The 19039-nt window shown below is 28.2% G+C and overlaps 1 protein-coding gene across 1 annotated transcript in view; it reads right to left on the bottom strand.

Moving 5' to 3' along the window:
* Window positions 1–19039, bottom strand: part of LOC129961710 (astacin-like metalloprotease toxin 5) — a 31328-nt gene that overhangs the window by 10783 nt on the left and 1506 nt on the right. The window contains exons 2-5 of the mRNA XM_056075252.1: window positions 16626–16696; window positions 15776–15857; window positions 9488–9602; window positions 6011–6186 (exon numbers count right to left, since the gene is read on the bottom strand). Coding sequence (XP_055931227.1) covers window positions 6011–6186; window positions 9488–9602; window positions 15776–15857; window positions 16626–16696 — 444 coding nt within the window. The remainder of the gene's footprint in view (window positions 1–6010; window positions 6187–9487; window positions 9603–15775; window positions 15858–16625; window positions 16697–19039) is intronic.

Here is a 19039-nt window from a genome sequence, read left to right as displayed (position 1 = left end):
GCTTTTACCTAGTCTTATGATTTTGTGTTTGTCGTACTTTTTGATATTCTTACCTTTTAAAGTACAAATAAAATAATTTTTTTTTGTTATTTCTATATTTCTTCTTTGATGTTATCAGTCTTTCAGTCTTAATCATAATTCGTTAAAGTTTTTTCTCAAATTTACTATAAAATGGGTTGGTATATATATATATATATATATATATATATATATATATATATATATATATATATATATATATATATATATATATATACCGAGTGCCCCATATATTTGTAAATACTTTAAAAATTCATAAAAATTGAAGGAATGAGTATATTTTAATGCGGTTTGCGAAATTGTTATTCTCATGAAGGGGGATTTTTTTTCCCCATGCAAAAAAAAAAAAAAAGAAGAAATAGTTAAAAAATTAGTCGATAGAGGGCGCTAAACACAAGCAAAACATACAATTCTACGGGAAAAATACTTTTATTTGCATGCAAGGAATTGTTTACATGCGTATCACACCAGTACTACAGTACTTGTTCTATGCGTCCGCCATCACCACAAATAACAGTTTGGAAGCAGGAGACAACACTGGTAACTGCATCATACAGCATATCCGGATGAATGCATGAGATTTCGTGGCGAATGACTTCCTTTAGCTGCACTAACGAAGTTGGCCTATGGCAGTACACCCGAGACTTAAGGCAACCCCATAGCCAAAAATCAAGGGGTGTTAAATCTGCTGAGCTTGGGGGCCATTCATGTGTAAAGTGACGGTTGGTTATCCGTTCTTGAGTAAAAGTTCTTCTCAAAAATGCCTTCACTGCCTTCACTTTGGTGTCGTTGTGAGGAGGTTCTTGCATGAATGTCATTGTGTCAAGGACATCGTGTTCCGATAAGGACGATATTACTTCCTTCTGTAACATTTCCAAGTAACTTGTTCCATTAACTGAACATGTCTTCCATCCTGCTTTTTTACAGAGCTTTTCAAAGAAAAAAGGGCCTACAATAATGGATGCAGCGAAACAACACCAAACAGTAACCCGTGGTGAATGCAGGGGCTTCTCATTGTAAGCATGTGGATTCTCATGTGCCCATATTCTACAGTTATGGGTATTAACTGCTCCATGCAAAGCAAAATGAGCCTCATCTGTCCACAATATTTTCAACAGCCATCGCGGATCATCTTCAATTTTCGCCAAAGCCCAATTTGAGAATTCCAATCTCTTAGCTGTATCATTTGGTAAGAGCTGATGTAGCGATTGCAATTTGTATGGGTACAATTGCAATACACCATGAAGGATACGGTACACCGAAGTCTTTGGTATACCAGTTATTCGTGCCACTTCTCTTGCGCTACTGCCTGCACTTGTAGACTGTTCCCTTAGCGTGTCCATTTGCGAAGAGACATCGGGGGGTACGGACTGTTGTAAAAAGAGGTGCACCACTGCTTGGCCGATGACACAAACTTCCAGTTTCTTCGAAACGGCGTACTAGGGAAACAAGTCCAGCAGGAGTGATCGGACCTGAACCTTTCTTCAATCTTTTCTGGGTCCTAAACTTTTGTAAGGCTTCAGCCGCCGATTCGTTGCTGACATAAAACAACTTTACCAATAAAGCTTTATCCACCAGTGTCAACATCTTAATACAAACCTTATGCAAACCTTTAGAAATGATGTGTCAATCGCTCACTCTGCCTTTCATAAGACTTTAATTTGCATATTTCCACTGATTTGCTTGTGTGCAGCGCCCTCTATTGACAAATTTTTGAATTATTATTTTTTTTTCTGTATCAAAAAAAATTCCCCTTTATGAGAATAATAGTTTCGCAAACCGCATTCAAATATACCCAGTCCTTGAATTTTTATGAATTTTTAAAGTATTTACAAATTTATGGGACACCCGGTATATATATATATATATATATATATATAATTAGAATTAATTAAAATTACTCGTTTAACCATTAATTATACTCTGAAAATATAAAAAACTACTAAATATTTAACTATAACCCATAGCAATTGCAGTAAATCCAAAAGTGAGTTAATAATCGCAAACTTTTGTCTTTACAAACTTGCAAGGATTCAAGCCAAATAAAATAGAATAGTAACTAAATCCGCTCTGAGTTTTATTTCATACAATTCACAATGTAACAAGAACAGACAATAAAGTTTCAAATACCATTTCAAAAGAGATTTCGCCGGCATCGCTACAAGAAATAGTAGCTTTTGAAGTTCTGCATGAAATTGCCACATTTTTTCCATTTTCAGTTACAGCCTTAAAACCTGGGGCGCTGTGGATTATGTGGACTTGCAGACGCAATCATAAATAACGTCTCAGACGACTTTACGAGTTTTCTACAAGAAAACACTTTAAGACTTTTCCTTTAAAGTATTTTTAGAAACAATTCTGACTGCTTTAGTGCAATTAGTTTTCAGTAATATTTCTAATGCAAGTGCTCTCTTCAAAAGTGAATTTTACACATATATTTCTAGAAATGACCAATATATGAATAATACAATAAAGTACTTTCCCCAACTACTGCATTTTACGTCATCCGAAATGCATTTCTCTCCATTTTACCTTGCAACTTAGTTGATGCATACATGAATTAAGTATTTTGAGAGCTGAATTTAAATTTCAAAAACGGAATAAATTTGGAAATAAAGTTGTTTTAAAAATAGAGATTCATTGGATATCGGGTAATATGTTTACTTTATTATTATCGCGTTCCTTTTTAATGTTCCAAAGATGGAAATTTGCAAACGACATTTGGTTCTTTTTCTCATGTTTTCAGAATTTTGAACTTTGTGTACTTTTGACGAAAATATAAATATTTAATTATATATTAACTTTTATCGACTTGATTATGAAATAATCGATGACATTTTGATTCAATTTCAAATAGTATTTGTTAAGGAGAGAATTTTGTATTAATTGTAATAATGAATTATAAAAGGCAAGGCACAAATAAAAATGATAATAATCATAAAAGAGTTTCTTGGAACTGACTATTTTCTTAGAGTAGTAAATTATTGAAAATATTTTTAATCAAAAATCTGTAGATCAAAGCAATTATCATAAAAGAGAGAGACACTGATAACAATATGATAAAAAAATTAAGGCACAATAAACATCGTAAGAAAAAAATAAAAATATATATAATTATTTTTAATTTTGATGCATTAAATATATTATTCCAAATTTAAGCACATTATGAATTTGATAAACATTTCAATTAACATACAATACTTTTTTATTGAATTAAATTTTTTTATTACTTTAAATATCTTTTTAAAAAGTGCTCTTTTTTAAAAAAGAAAAAACTTTTTTTACATTTTTAAACATTTTAATGTGGATGAATATATGACGTAAATAAATTTAGAAATTTGTAATATTAGTTTCTAGTAAAAAAAAAAAAAAAGGTTTTTACTCCCTTATACAAGTAAAGAAAAAATATTTCAACCTCCCAAAATTTTCAAGTCTAGATTTTGACGAATATTCCCGATTCAAACAGTTTTCATCATTCTCCAAATTACTCAAATAAAATTTTTAGGTATTCGTTTTGACTAAATTGAACTAAATTTTGAAACAACATTAAGGCTGATTTAGGCCAGATTTCGAAATTTCAAACTGTTGTGAGATGATGAAGCTACCACCTAGGCCTACTTCGATTATTTCTATTTCCAAAACACTAACTAATGAATTGTATTTCCAAAATACTAATAAATTAATTCTATTTCCAAAACACTAACTAATTAATTCTATTTCCAAAATACTAACTAATTAATTAATTCTATTTCCAAAATACTAATTAATTAATTTTATTTCCAAAATACTAACTAATTAATTATATTTCCAAAATACTAACTAATTAATTCTATTTCCAAAATGCTAATTAATTAATTCTATTTCCAAAATACTAACTAATTAATTCTATTTCCAAAATACTAACTAATTAATTCTATTTCCAAAATACTAACTAATTAATTCTATTTCCAAAATACTAACTAATTAATTCTATTTCCAAAATATTAATGCTAATTGAATTATATTTGACCTTTGAAATCGTAATCAATTAATTCCAAAACGATATATGTAGCTGACCTTTAATGGAAACCTAGAACTATGCGGCCTTGAATCCGAAAACGTATCGCCAGGCTTGTGTATTCTAAGTGTTGTCATTGTTATTTGATTGCGGTCAAAATTAAAATGATTTTATAAAATAAATCTCAAGCATCTTCTAAAGGCGGTAGAAATGCAACAACAACAACAAAAAAAAAAGAATTAACAGCACAGCAACAAAGAAGAATAGGGTAAGAATAAAAGGAATCTTGAAGTCGCACCGTGAAATTAAAATTGAAATTTTAATTTCACGGTGAAATTTCATGAAAGAATACTGGGAATTATCTTTTTTATAAGTTTTCTTCGAATCATAATAATTTTGTTGAGGGTTTTTTGGTGATTCTAATTTATTCTTTTGCTCCATACTTCACTTATTTCGCTTAACTCTCTATTCATTTCCGTTTATTTTTAGAAAACTATTCATCTAAGTTAACAACAATCTTCTATTAAAAACTCATATTCATGAAAAATCATCGGATAATGCTTGATAGCTTTTTTATTTTCTATTTCTAATTACAAATCTTCTTCAATAATAATTTTCTTTCTAGTTCCAAGAAATTCATCAAAAGTTTTGTGAAATTCTTGGAATAAACAAAGATGAATTTTTGGAAAAAAAAGTTTAATTTGAGATATGGATTCAGGCAGTTAATTTATCAGCCGGTTTCCATTGCCTACTTTTTGTTTTTTATATTCATTGCTTCTAAAATACATAATTGTATAACCGATTTGTAGATGTTTGAAAATACAAAAATCATATCTGTTCCAGATGTTCTAAATCTTCATTGAATAAAATATTTATATTTAATAAGCCAATAGAAAAGGTACATTATATAGAAAACGGATAAATATTGTACAAATAGATTAAACAAAAAGAAGGAGATCATATCATGTTTAAAATCCAATGTTTTAAATGTATGGAAATATACTTTTTTCATATTCTCTTTAATGAAGCATATAGCTAGTATTCTAAAAATTACTGATGAATTTTGATAATCAATAAAAAAAAAGAGTCGGAATGTGATAGAAATGTATATTCTGTGGCCTTACACATGGGACAGAAGGAAATCTTATATTTATGTTTAAATGCAAATTTAGTCCACATTGCTATTAAAAAGTGGCTCTTCAAATTAAAGAAAAAACGGAGTGAAAATATTACAAGGACTGTTGCGAAAAATAAATCAACGATGTTTTCAATGTACCCCCCCCCCAACCCCAATATGTAACAAAAACATGGTACAATTTTAGACAAAAATGTTCAGATATTATGTATTTCATTCGTATATCATATCTTATATGGAGTCAGTTCACTGGACTATTAATGGATATAATTCAAAATTTAAAATGAAAGTATTAGCTTCAATCAAAATTATGGACAAGAGAAACATTTGTATTCTTATGAAAATTGTCCTCTTTCGGCAATAATCATATGCAATCTACATAGAATCAACTTAAAAACATATTCATTATCTTTATAAAAACTGCCAACTGAGCATTCCATTGTAATGTAGAAAATGTAGATAATTCAGACTTTTGATTAATTGGTTGAATTAAGAACCTTCTCGACTTCAGCAGAAGTTATTCTTGATAACCAGGTACATACAGACATTTAAACAAAATTCAAATAATTATTAAAAGAATTTAGTATCTAACATTATAAACAAAACTTGGAAAGGATAAAAAATCTTAATATTACTATTAAAATTCTTTAAGAATGACGATATTTTTTCGAAACATAATCAAACAATGACATATCTTTCGGGAGTATATTTGATTTTCTTGCAACTAATCATTTTGATAAATTTTGAAATATTACTCCAAATATTTCTAAATATTATCTCATATACCCCTGAAATATTATCCCAAGTTTTCTTTTACTTTAAATCTCACAAGTACTTACCTTTCTGCACATTTTCCAAATGAACGATTATGTAATCGTCTCTATCAGATCTACTGTGCTCATGGTAAAATCCAAGCACGTGGCCCAATTCGTGCACTATTGTACCGACCTCATGACAACCCTTTCCAAGGGATACCACCTGTTCACCTCCACTTCTTCCTACATGCGAGTTGCACCTAAAGAGAGAATATTGCACATTAAATAAAGTCACATTAATAAATACTGAAATTTAAAAACATAACGGACGATCACATAAAAAAATCTCAATTTTTTAAAAGTTACTTAATTGAAGAATGTTAAGAATATAAAACGTTAACATTCTTTTATCGTTTAAAGGAAAATTTATGAATTCTTAAGTTACGCCTTCGACCTGCCCTAGGGGTAGCGAATCTTCCCCTGATTTGAAACTCAAGGGTTCCGGCATGGCTGCTTTGTACTTGTGTTCTATATGTGAAATATGTGAGACCCCCTTGTATAAAGGGGATGTGAAAATGAGTGTGCGTGTGTCATCTTCATATGAGCTAGAAGTCAGACTTCTTCCCTCGGATGCTCATTGGCCTTTGCTTTCAGAAGACACTGCACAAACTCGGCTTAAATCGCTGACTTCGTCAGTGGGTTTGTCAAGCGTAATAAGTAACAACCACAATATTTAGGTTACGATATAATTAAAAATATTCCCTCACGCTGTTACGTTAATTTAAAAAGATGTTAACATTTTAGATGTTTATTAATTATTAGAGTTTAAAATAGCTGATTTTTATGCTTCCATTCGTAAATTTGTAGAGCCAGGTAACATTTTATTTTCTCGGATATGAAGTATGGAGGATGTTTTCTAATCGTCCAAAAATTTCATGGGATGGGAATGATTGTTTGGTGGTAGTGAATCCAATATGGAATATCATTTCTTAGCAAACATCTGCCAAATTTCATATCTCTGTTCCTTATGATTAGGATGGAGAAACATCAAAGAGTTGCATTTGGCATTGTACCTGCAACAACTGGCGTAAGTGATATGTTTGTGGTGAAAGCTTATAAGCCAGTTAACAGCAACGGGAACCGAGCAAATGCTTTTGTATCGTGGTCATGTCACTGGGCTGTGAACCACAAGGTCCAAGGTTTTATCCTCGATCATCACAATCCGCTCCATTGGTGACCTCGGACGATGAATCTTCAACCTTCGTGCAGCTGTTGTGCCATCTACCCACAGCAAACCAAAGTCGTCAGACTCACTTGACGCAGCAACAGAAAAACGGCCGCAACAACCCAAATTCGTCAGATTCACTTGACGCAGCAACAGCATCAGAAACCACACACGCTCGCCATAATGCTTGGCGCTACTCAAATGGGTACAGGCGCATTGGAATAAACAGTTTATACATGCTATATGGCTACCAATATGGCTACCACTCAGCAGCCATATTGTTCGTCTCACCTCCGACTCACTGGAGAAAGAGTCTGTGGTGAAAGCTTATAAGCCAGTTAACAGCTACGCTACCCGAGCAATTGCTTTTGTATTGTGGTCATGTTACTGGGCTGCGAACCACAAGGTCCCAGGTTATATCCTCGCTCATACCAATCCGCTATATGTTCCTGTGGGAGAGCATGTGACTGGTGGAAGAATTTTGTTCATGTCTGCTTTTATCCCCAATTGCTCCACACTCTCAATGGCTGCACATTTTACATCATTAATACCTCATACAGGCCGGGACAGAGAAGAGTTTTTTTTAAAAAAATTAAATCTGTAGTATCTTGCAATATTATTTTAGAGATTAACTTTTTTATTCTATCGGAATCAAAAGGAAGACATTTCTTTTTTTTTTCATCAATTATAATATCATGATGTGTTAGATAAATATTTTCCTTCTTTTAGAGAATTGCAGCACTCATAAATATGCACTTTTTGGTTAATTTTGCAGAAATCATAAGTTCAAAAGCTTCTACAGAAGAACACTCGACAATTTTTTCCCTAGCGCATATTTTCATGTGTCCTTTGTACTTTGCAATCTCTTTTGGAAATAAAATTTGTTATTACCATCATATTCACAACGTTTGATTTGATGATTTTTAAGCTCAATCTGATTTTCGAAAATATATCAGCTCAGCGATTCTATATTGAACCAAAATTTTTCTTACTTTTAATCATTGTCGCTTGATTGGCAATTTGCTTTCGACAGTCATCTCTATCAGATATCGCTGTAATCGAATTTCGATAACAGATTTGTGGTTCAGCTAATTTCTATTTATTATAAAAAAAAATTGTTATGTTATTATAATTTCTCAAAAATCTTTGTTTTAGTTTTAATCAAAATCAATGATTATTTTATTTATTTCATCAATTATCTCTTTATAAAATATTATTTCTTTTTAGAATGGTGTATGGTATTTTCTGGAGAACTGTATTGTTTGATTTTTTTCTCCAAAAAGATATCTATACAGCAGAATTATCGAACAGTTGTCTTACAGCAGAATTATCGAACAGTTGTCTTACAGCAGAATTATTGAAAAACTGCCTTACAGCAGAATTATTGAAAAACTGTCTTAAAGCAGAATTATTAAGCAGCCTATAAGAGTATCTAGAATTGGTATTGTCTATGGATCAAAAGTCAATAATATATAATTGAATCCTAATTTCAGCTAGCAAATGCACATGAAAAATATGCAGATCAAAGTACTAGATATTTTAATTTTTTTTAATAAAAAATACCATTTTCTTTTAGCTTAATATAGTTCCACGAAAAATAATACCTCGAATAATGTTGAAATGATATAAAATAGTGAACAAAAATCTTTTCCTCCCTTCTCAATTAAAAAAATAAGTTTAAACTAAAAATGATGCTTAATAATTTCTTTTTAAAGGGAACTCAGATACAACTCCTTCAAGAAATACTACTCGTAGAAGAATACAACTCCACGTAGCTCAACCTGTAGCACAACGGTGTGCAAAATTGTACGACATTATATTATATTATTCAATATTAAACAATATTATACAATATTGCGAATATTGTTTTATATACTACAATATTATACAATTCATGTGTGCTATTAAGGCACACAGTATCGCCAATTCTTTAATTATCATAGTATTAAATACCAAATAATTGGTGCCAATTTTATTATGATATATCAACACTGGAATATAAATTGGAGGCGATTTTCTCGTTTTCGCATCATGGATGAGAAATCTGAGCTACTGTACAAAATTTACCTTTCGTACAAATATTTATACAAATTAATTGAGTTACCTATTTATTTGTTTATTCCTAGGTGGACGGGGAAAACATTCGTGTATTTTTTAAAAACAGAATAGTATATTTTATTCCATTACCAAAACAATTTGAAAGTAAATTCAGCGAAATTAAAATATGGGAAACCCCAATAATTTGCGTTACGTTTGGTGTGCTTGAGAAGGAAAATTTTGAATAAACCAGTTTCAGATTTTTAATACATCTATTTAAGAAAGGAATATTTTCTTACCCTTTTCCATAAAAAATCTTCACGTAATCCTTTTCATTTGTTCTTGGAACGAAACGTACGCATGTATGATTATGATAATCTTCTATAGCTTCTAGAATGGCTCCTTGATACTTGGCTATAATAGAAAATTATTCTACTAAGAGAAACATTATGATAATATGATTTTAAAACACAGCATATTTAGAAATAAATAAAAAAATAATATCTAAAAAAATATAATATAAACTTTTGTAAAATTTTTAACATATATAAAAATTACTATGAATTACTTTTAAAATTCACCATCCGAAATTTTAGGATAAAGGGTTTTATACTTTTTAGTTCGTTTCAAAAATGTGTATTAAACTTTTTTAATTAAATATTTTCTATTTTCTAAAAAAAATTATACGTGTGAAATTTTACAATAGATTTTAAATTATCTTCCCAATAAAGTATATTCCATGGAAAGATTTATACCAAAAATACAAGAGAGCGAGTAAATATTGCATTATCATTTAGTTCTAAGCTATGTTGTTTAAAATTTCAAGACTTTAGGTCATCGGGGAGTTAGTTTAAAATCGATTGAAAAATTTGCACCGAACATATAAAAAAAACAGACAGACAAGAACAACAAGCTTTACAATCTTTGTTAAAAATTAAAGGTTTCAACAAAGGTTGTAAAATTAATGATAAAAAGTACGTGGAAAGAAACTATTTTCTATTATGCAAGAGATATTTATTATGTTAGGGATATCTTATCGTTACAACGCAAGTGAATACAAACGAAATTTCATACATCTTCAGAATTATAATTATATTCAGGACAGCATGCTGCCTTTATTTATCATAAAATTTCAAAAGAATATAACATCAAATATTCATATTTATTTAACTAATTTTAATATTATTATAAATTAATATATATATAATATTAATATTATTATATACATTAATTAATTATATTAATAATTATTATTACTATAAAAAAACAACATTGTAAATGAAATTCCTTCTTACATTTTTATTCTTATTTTGATGACATAATTTTAAAATAATGATTTGCATTGAGCTTTACTTGTAAAAAGAAAGTGTAATTTTTTGAATTATAGAATTTTTATGATGAAATACTATACAGAAGTAAAATAATAAAATTAATGATATATTTAAATTTTTATCATTGTACTTTGTCTCCCTATGAATGAAAATGTAATCCAAATAAACCTTAAAAGTAAGTATAACTATTTTAAATAAATAATTTTAATTAAATTTAATACTTTAAGTAAATAAATAATTATTTTAAATTCCGAAGTAAATATTAATTTTCACTCTTATTATAATGCCTCTTTTTAAAGAAAAAATATATGAGCTTTTAAAATTATTTTTATTGAAATCTTTATCGAGTATATTCTATCAATTAAATGAAATTGAATTATTGAATAGATCCTTTGAATGCGATATACTTTTTTGTGAATTCCTATTTTTTGATCATTCGAATAAAGTGTAATCTATATACAAGATAGTCAGATCTTTACTCACATCAAAAGATCTAAGAAAAGATAATAATTTTTAAATTGTTGGTAAATATAATCGAAGTTGAATTATATGATTTGTCAGATGTTAAAATCTTATTTAATTAATCATTTTTTTCACATAACACGATAGAAATATATATATTACAATTATTTGGTAAATTTAATTTATTGCGATATTTTTAACATTTTATTTTCCTTTTATAACACTGAAAATGTTTTTTACAGCTATTTATATTTATTCAATTTTTGTGAATCGTTTATAAAATTTTCCGCTCTTTATTTTTTTGTGTTTTTTATTTTAAAAATTTGACTTTGAAAAACTGCTGTCATAGTTTTGTAACATTCTTTAAAGGAGTTTTTTTAATGCATTTTTTTTCTTAAGATGTAAATTTTAGTTCGTTATGAAGCAATGAAAAAATCGCGAGTCATTTTAAGTACTGAGATAGTTTTTATTATTGCATGAAATTGTTTAGAAAGAATTTATAACTGATTTTTTTCTTTAAGAATAAGTGTTTATGATTCTTTTAGAATAAGATATGATTTTTGCACCATTAAAAGCTCTATTATTTGAGATGAATAAATGAACTGTGATTATTTATAATTGCACAATTATTTCTTTAGAAAACAATTTGTAACTACTTTTTTTCTTTTAGAATAAATGTTTTAGATATGTTTTTTGTAACATTAAAAGTTTTATTAATTGAGGTGAATGAATCAACTGTGGTTATTTATATTTGGACAATTATTTCTTTAAAAAACAATTTGTAACTGATTTTTTTTCTTTTAGAATAAATGTTTTAGATATGCTTTATTTAACATTAAAAACTTTATTAATTGAGGTGAATGAATCAACTGTGGTTATTTATATTTGATCAATTATTTCTTTTGAACAGTTTATAACTGATTTTTTTTCTTTTAGAATATTTATTTTTGATATGCTCCTTGTAACATTAAAAGCTGTATTATTTGAGATGAATGAATCAACTGTGATTATTTATATTTGATCATTTATTTCTTTTGAAATAATTCATAACTTATTTTTTATTTTAGAATAATTGTTTTTGATATGTTTCTTGCAACATTAAAAGCTTTATTATTTCTTTCAGTATGAATGAATCAATTGTGATTATTTCTATTTGATATCGCTAGTTAAATCTGTAAAATACATCACAGTTTTGAATAATTTTAAAAAGAAAGCAGTATTATTTCTATATTTCACTTATATATAATGAAGTATTTTTACTAAAACGTTTTGGTTACTTTTCTTATTTTAAAATAGCATTCAGATAATTAATTGTGTTACCTACACGTGAGAATTTAAGTTTCCGACCTTGAATGAAACGTGAATTATTTATAAGACGTACGAGCAATAACTTCTATCTTTCAAAGTGAAACTTGACACTGACCTTGGAAATGTTATTTTCACAATCGAAAAAAATAGAAAATAAACTTCAGCTAGACGTATTCCATAATAATCATTTCGTGCATTGAGAGTTAAAATGAGATTAAAATAGTCTTTGAATTCTACTCTGTTTCTTAAAACAAATGCTTTGTAAAATTTAAGAACTATTCGCCTTATATAGAACACTATTTTTGATTTACATTATTTTAAAAAAGAATAAATTGGAGAATTTCAGTATCAGAAAGTGTAGTTATTTATATATTTTATTTCTGATTTCAGTTTAAACTGTTGTACTAAATTCAGAAGTAACACACTTTAAGGTTTTTTTTAAGGTTAAAGCCACATGATTTATTGTTTATCTGTATGCATAGAAGTTCTAGATGTCGAGATTGGATCAAGAAAAGATCCAGCCCGGGTCAAAGATTCAAACATTGGATTCTTTGGAAATAATTTGGGATTATTTTCACTTTTGACGTTTGTGACAGTAAAAATTTGCGTTGACATATTAAACGAATTACGTTATTAAGAGAATTAAAATTAGACGATCTCATTTTAGTTGGAAGAGTAATATAAAGCTAACTTTTAAAAATAAAATTCTAAATTAAAAAAAATAATATTTCGTGTAATAAAGTATTAGTAATTTAAAAGTAAAACATAGTAATTATATGTAGAGATTTAATTCATATTCGAGAAAAACCCGAGATTTTTTTCAGTCCCTGGTAAAGAGATTAAAACTTGAAATTCATCGACTGATCTGGCAACGAGAGATCATTTTATTTAAATTGCAGTACAATAAATTAATATAGATGTGGATGCTTGAATATAAAACATTAACATGTTTTGGCATTTATTTCGTTGTAGAAAAATTTTATTTTACTATGCATGAAATAAAAAAAAGGAGGGAAAAAAAAAAGAAAAAAAGAACGTTGAACCAGAAAAGATTTATTTCATTTACAACTACTAAGAAAAAATTATCATGTTTCATTCAATATCAATTTTGAAAGATTTTAGATTTGATATTTTGCCACAAATTTCAACGATACTATTTAATTAACTACCTTTGTTTGCGGAAGGGGAAAAAAAGCGTTTAATTAATTTTGATTAATCAAATATTCCCCCCCCCCCTCCCAAAGCTCTTCTCTTTTGTTTTAATGGAGCAGATTCTCCTTCTTTCATCAAACAAAGAAATAATGGCTAATTAAAAAAATATCATATTAAGGCATATAGTTTCAAGACAGATTTGAGGGCTGTAATTGTTTACCTTGTGTAAAATAACCGAAACAGATATCAATGTCATTAATTGAGAAACATCTAATTAAACCCCTGAGATGTTCGAGATTTCTTTATGTATTTCAGAGTAAGAGTAATTTATCTTTTTTAGCAGCGCCGAATCAAACTTATGGCATAATGCTTACATACTATTTAAAACATTTAAAGAATAACGTGCTAAATGAAACATATTAAGTTCCCAAAATGCCAAATTAAACATGTTAAGTTTTCAGAGAGAATTGACGGCTGTAATTGTTTACCTTGTATAAAATAACTGAAACAGGTATCAATGCCATTAAATGAGAAATATCTAATTAAGTCCCTGATGTCTCTGAGACTTCTTTATATAAGAGCAATTTATTTTTTGTAGCAACGACGAATCAAACTTGTGGCATAATGTTTACATATTTAAACCATTTAAAGAATAGTATGCTAAATTAAACATTTTAAGTTTTCAGAGAGAATTGACGGCTGTAATTGTTTACCTCGTATAAAATAACCGAATCAGGTATCAATGCCATTAATTGAGAAATATCTAATTACGCTCTTGCGGTCTTCGAGATTTCTTTATATATTTCAGAATAAGAGTAATTTATCTTTTGTAGCAGCGCCGAATCAAACTTATGGCATAATGTTTACATACTATTTAAAACATTTAAAGAATAGCGTGCTAAATTAAACATGTGTAAGTTCCCAGAATGCCAAATTAAACATGTTAAGTTTTCAGAGAGAATTGACGGCTGTAATTGTTTACCTTGTATAAAATAACCGAAGCAGGTATCAATGCCATTAAATGAGAAACATCTAATTAAGTCCCTGATGTCTCCGAGACTACTTTATATAAGAATAATTTATTTTTTGTAGCAACGACGAATCAAACTTGTGGCATGATGTTTACATATTATTTAAACCATTTAAAGAATAGCATGCTAAATTAAATAATAATGTGTTATTCATAGATAAATTTTAAATTATTTTCTTTCAAAATAAAGGATAAGATATTATTTAAGAGGACAGTGGACTCCATTAAACATTTCTAGGAATTACTCAGTTACGGTTATGAAATTTTTTTATGCATATGTATTAAAATATAAATACTTAAAAACATTTAAAAACAAAATATATTATTTTAAAAAACAATAAAAAGTTATATAATTTTTCAAAATTTCAAAATATTCCAGGCGACTTAATTTTTAATTTTTTTCTTCTTACCCAATGTAAATTTTTTTGGAACAAAACTAGATATGATTCTGTAATTCCAATTAAATGCTAATTTTTGGAAATATTTTCTTTCTCACTTACTGTATTTTCACAGGAATTTTATGTTTTTCTGAACTAAAATTGACTTTTAATGAGCTAAAAACACTCCAAACATAAAATGCATACCCATTTTTTAAATTTTTGATTGAAATCTCTATTATTAATTTCATTTAATTTCTTCAAAAATTAAGACACCTGAAAAATTTCAAAGATATTTGGATCTAACTATAATATCATTTTGAGAAAAGTCATTTAGATGTACTTTTTTTTTCTCTTAACCCTTCAAATATTTATTTTATTGAACAATATATTTCACAATATTATTTTAGTTGAAATATTTTGGTGATGAAATTACAAAAATAAAATTGCACGTTTCCGTCCATTTTTGCCTATTCAAAGTCTACTGTCCCATTAAAGGTTTAGTCGGTTTGACTTTATTAATTAAACTTTTAACTGATAATTTGATAGTTTATTCAATATTTAACCGCACAACAACAATTTATACATCGTTTTATTGCCAAATATATTTAGTAGAAAAGAGAGAGAAATGACAAAATAAATTTTATACTTGAATGTAAAGTCTTTTTTTTATACGTCAAGTACTCGATTCTCACATATCTGAATCTTATATTTCAATTTTTATATACTTTATTTTCTTTGCATATCGAAGATTCGCACGACGTTACAATTCACATTTGATGCAGTATTCTTTTCTCGAGAGCTGAAACGCTCTTCAATGGTAACAATATCTTATTTTTCTGCAGAAAAAAAAACAAAATTTGAAATAAAGTGTTTCCTTGCTGTAGAAAAAGAACAGGGAAAGAATGTCGAAATGGATGCACTCACCTAGCGAAGAATCTATGACATAGGGCACTTCGGCATTGGGCCACCTATTCTTAAGGCCCGGCATTCCGTTACGTTCCCATTCCTGAAATGTTAAGAATTGAAGAAAAGCAGAATAGTTTCGATTTTTTTTGAATGCTTGGAATTCGATTCTTATTATTTTCGAAAACTGGAATTGATGGAAATTTTTTTTTCTATGCCCTTAGGTGAAAAAAGATAATATAAGTAATGTTGAATTGGAAGATTAAGTAGTTTGTAGTGAATAGAGTGCTTGCAATTTGTTTTTCAGTGACTGCTTAAAATACAAAATACAAATAATATATGTAGAAACTTGAAGACTTTAAATAGAAAAACAAGCACTTTGAATTCGTGGCACAAGTAGGATATAGATTTGGCTTTAATGATATAAGAGTATTAAGATTTTGTAAAAATTGATTGACAAATGGATGCAATTATACGTTTGGAAATTAATGCTAATGTGCACATTTTACGATACATTTTTGTTTGGAAACTAAATAATTTGTATAATAATAAGAAATTGAAATAGGACCACTTTCGTAAAATTAATAATTGGTTATTTGATGTCTGTTATGCAATTTACTATAATTTATATAATTTTGAATAACAAACAACATAAATGTAGACACTGTTTCCAGCAGTGAATTGGAAATCCATAAAATTGTAATTCATTTTTGATTAGATGATTTCTTTCAAGTTAACATTTATTAAATGCAATATTTATTAAAGGAAATAAATACATTTTAAGATCCAAACTTAAGGACCTTTGTTTAGAATTTGTTCAGAAAGTAATATTTTCAGTCAATACTTTTGATGAAGCAGAAATTCAACTTACAAAAATCTTTTCGAAACCAAGTATATCTCCTTCATAAAGGTCTGGATTTTCCAGAGCCTGGCGTTTTATCTCTAAAAGAAAAAAAATGTTTAAATGAATGCAAATTAAAAACATTCTGTTTAATTGAATGAAACCGCAGATAAAAATCTTTTTCTGTGAACTTTAGAAAATAACGGTTTTCATAAAAACCTAAATAAAATGAAAATTATCAATTATTTTTAAAAAAATTAATACAGCATGGTTTTTAAATTATTTTATAATAATTCTCACCGAAAAGGTTTTAATTTTAATTCACGTCGACTTTTATTCAATTTAATTAAGAAATTTAAACAGAGTTCAAATATTATATATTTTTAAAGTGAAAGAGTAATTATGAAAGAAAATAAATATACTATCATTACTATTATCATCATTATTATTTATGATTATTATTTTCATAATTTAAACTGAATTCAAGCTATCAAAATTATTCTTATCTCTGATGAATGCAGTTATCAGATAAAAGTTATTTGGTTAAATATTTCTTGCAGCTTATGAGAAATTTTATCTTTGAAATATTTTCTGACATTTGAATTTAATGGAAAAAATCCTTTATTTCCATTTGTGTTTTATTTGAAATATAAAGCAAGATAGTAGGAGAGAATTTTTACATAGTTATAAAGATGTTTTGTCAAAGATCTTGTTATTTTGATGCATGATCAGATGAAGATAGATTTGATCTTTGATTCATTTAATGTGCACTGCTTAAATAAATGGCGGATTTCCGGCGACTTCTCTGTCTCGAAGTCATACATACTTATAACAAAATAAAATGCTCAGATTTTTCAGGATGTTTTTTTTTTTCGTCGAAAATAAATTCTGCTGGATCAGCCCGAAAAAGGAAAAAAAAGAGAATAAATAAATACAAGAAAGATTCAGATTTGTTAAATAGATAGCAAATATACGTAAGAATAAGTACAGTTTAATGCTTATAATGTAATTTATCATTAGACAAAAATTATTGCTTTATGTTTTTCATCACAATACATTTTATAAGCAATTTTAACTATTTGCAGTGGAAAGATGTGCCGCGCACTTAGAGATGCTTCACACAATCACTTACGTCACTCTATGTACTTCAGTAGGCATTTTTCACAGAAGTAAAAATGATGTTCGTGTCCTTCCGATTGAGATTGAATGTACGGAATCGAGTTTACAAGAGCCATCCATTTAGATGATATAAATCCTTTTAGGATTTCGATTAAGTATCGTCCTTATAAAAATATTGTGTGACCTTGATGCGAATTACTATGGTCTATTTTGGCAACAACTTTTTTTCCGAATTTCTTTCCACCGCAAACGATTAAAATCTTCTCTAATAGAGCAAAATGACCAATGATAGCACTACGATATCTTCTCGTTATTGTGCGGCTTTCTGGCATATGGATATATCGGAAAAAGTTTTGAGCTAAAGCCAACTAAAATGGTTTCGTTTTATTATATTAACACCCCGTTTGAGATCAGCATTAAAGCTATTTTGGGACAGACCTTGCAATTTTGAGCCGTGATCAGATGATGAGAACAAGCTGGCACCCCTTCTCCAAACTTCCGCACCATGCCAGCGGAAGTACATTTGGCCCCGATAGATTTAACGTGGGCCAGACCCTCTTACATGACGGTCCTTGGGTGTAATCGTGTCTCGAACCCTCTGGTCCCCGAAGACGAGACATTGCCACCAAGTCACCGCGGCTCTCTAAATTGGTTTTGGATAGTACCACGAGAGAAAAATTGAGAAAATTCTAAATAAGACAATGATGAGAAAGTAATTTTAAAAAAAATTAGAAACTTTATCTAAGTACATGAGTTTTAGAAGTATAAGCATAAATTACAAAAATAACTATAATTTTAATGAGATGTGTATTGAGATGAAATTTTTCCATAACGTAATACTTATATCTTCTTTGATAGACTGTAAGATATTAACTACAATTTGCATTGTTTGTGTATGTAAAGTGCATATACTAAGAAATTAAAGATAAATTAAAAATCCTATTTCAAAATTAATGCCTCCCAAAAAGTAAAATAATAATAATATTAATAATCTTTTTTTAATTAAATTTTTAAACAAATTAATCTTAATTTTATTTTTATTAACAGCCAGCGACTGAAAGGTTTGACGTATCAGTGAATTTCAACGAAAGAAGAAACGCATCGCAGCAAATTATGAATCAAATTTTTATTTTTAAATTTAAAAAAAAACACAGTGAAATTAAAGAAAAAAAATTGCAAAACACGAAAAAATATAAAACAAACTACAAAATACAAAAATGCAATGAAAGAAAAAAAATGTCATAAAATAATAATTTTCTGATTTTCAAGACAGCGTGAAAATAATTTTTGTGACATTATATTTTCGAGAATAAACACGAAAAATA

This window comes from Argiope bruennichi, chromosome 2 (assembly GCF_947563725.1).
Source record: "Argiope bruennichi chromosome 2, qqArgBrue1.1, whole genome shotgun sequence".
Classification (NCBI taxonomy): domain Eukaryota; kingdom Metazoa; phylum Arthropoda; class Arachnida; order Araneae; family Araneidae; genus Argiope; species Argiope bruennichi.
Note: the sequence above shows the minus strand (reverse complement) of the source record. Positions and strands in the feature narration are given on the sequence as shown.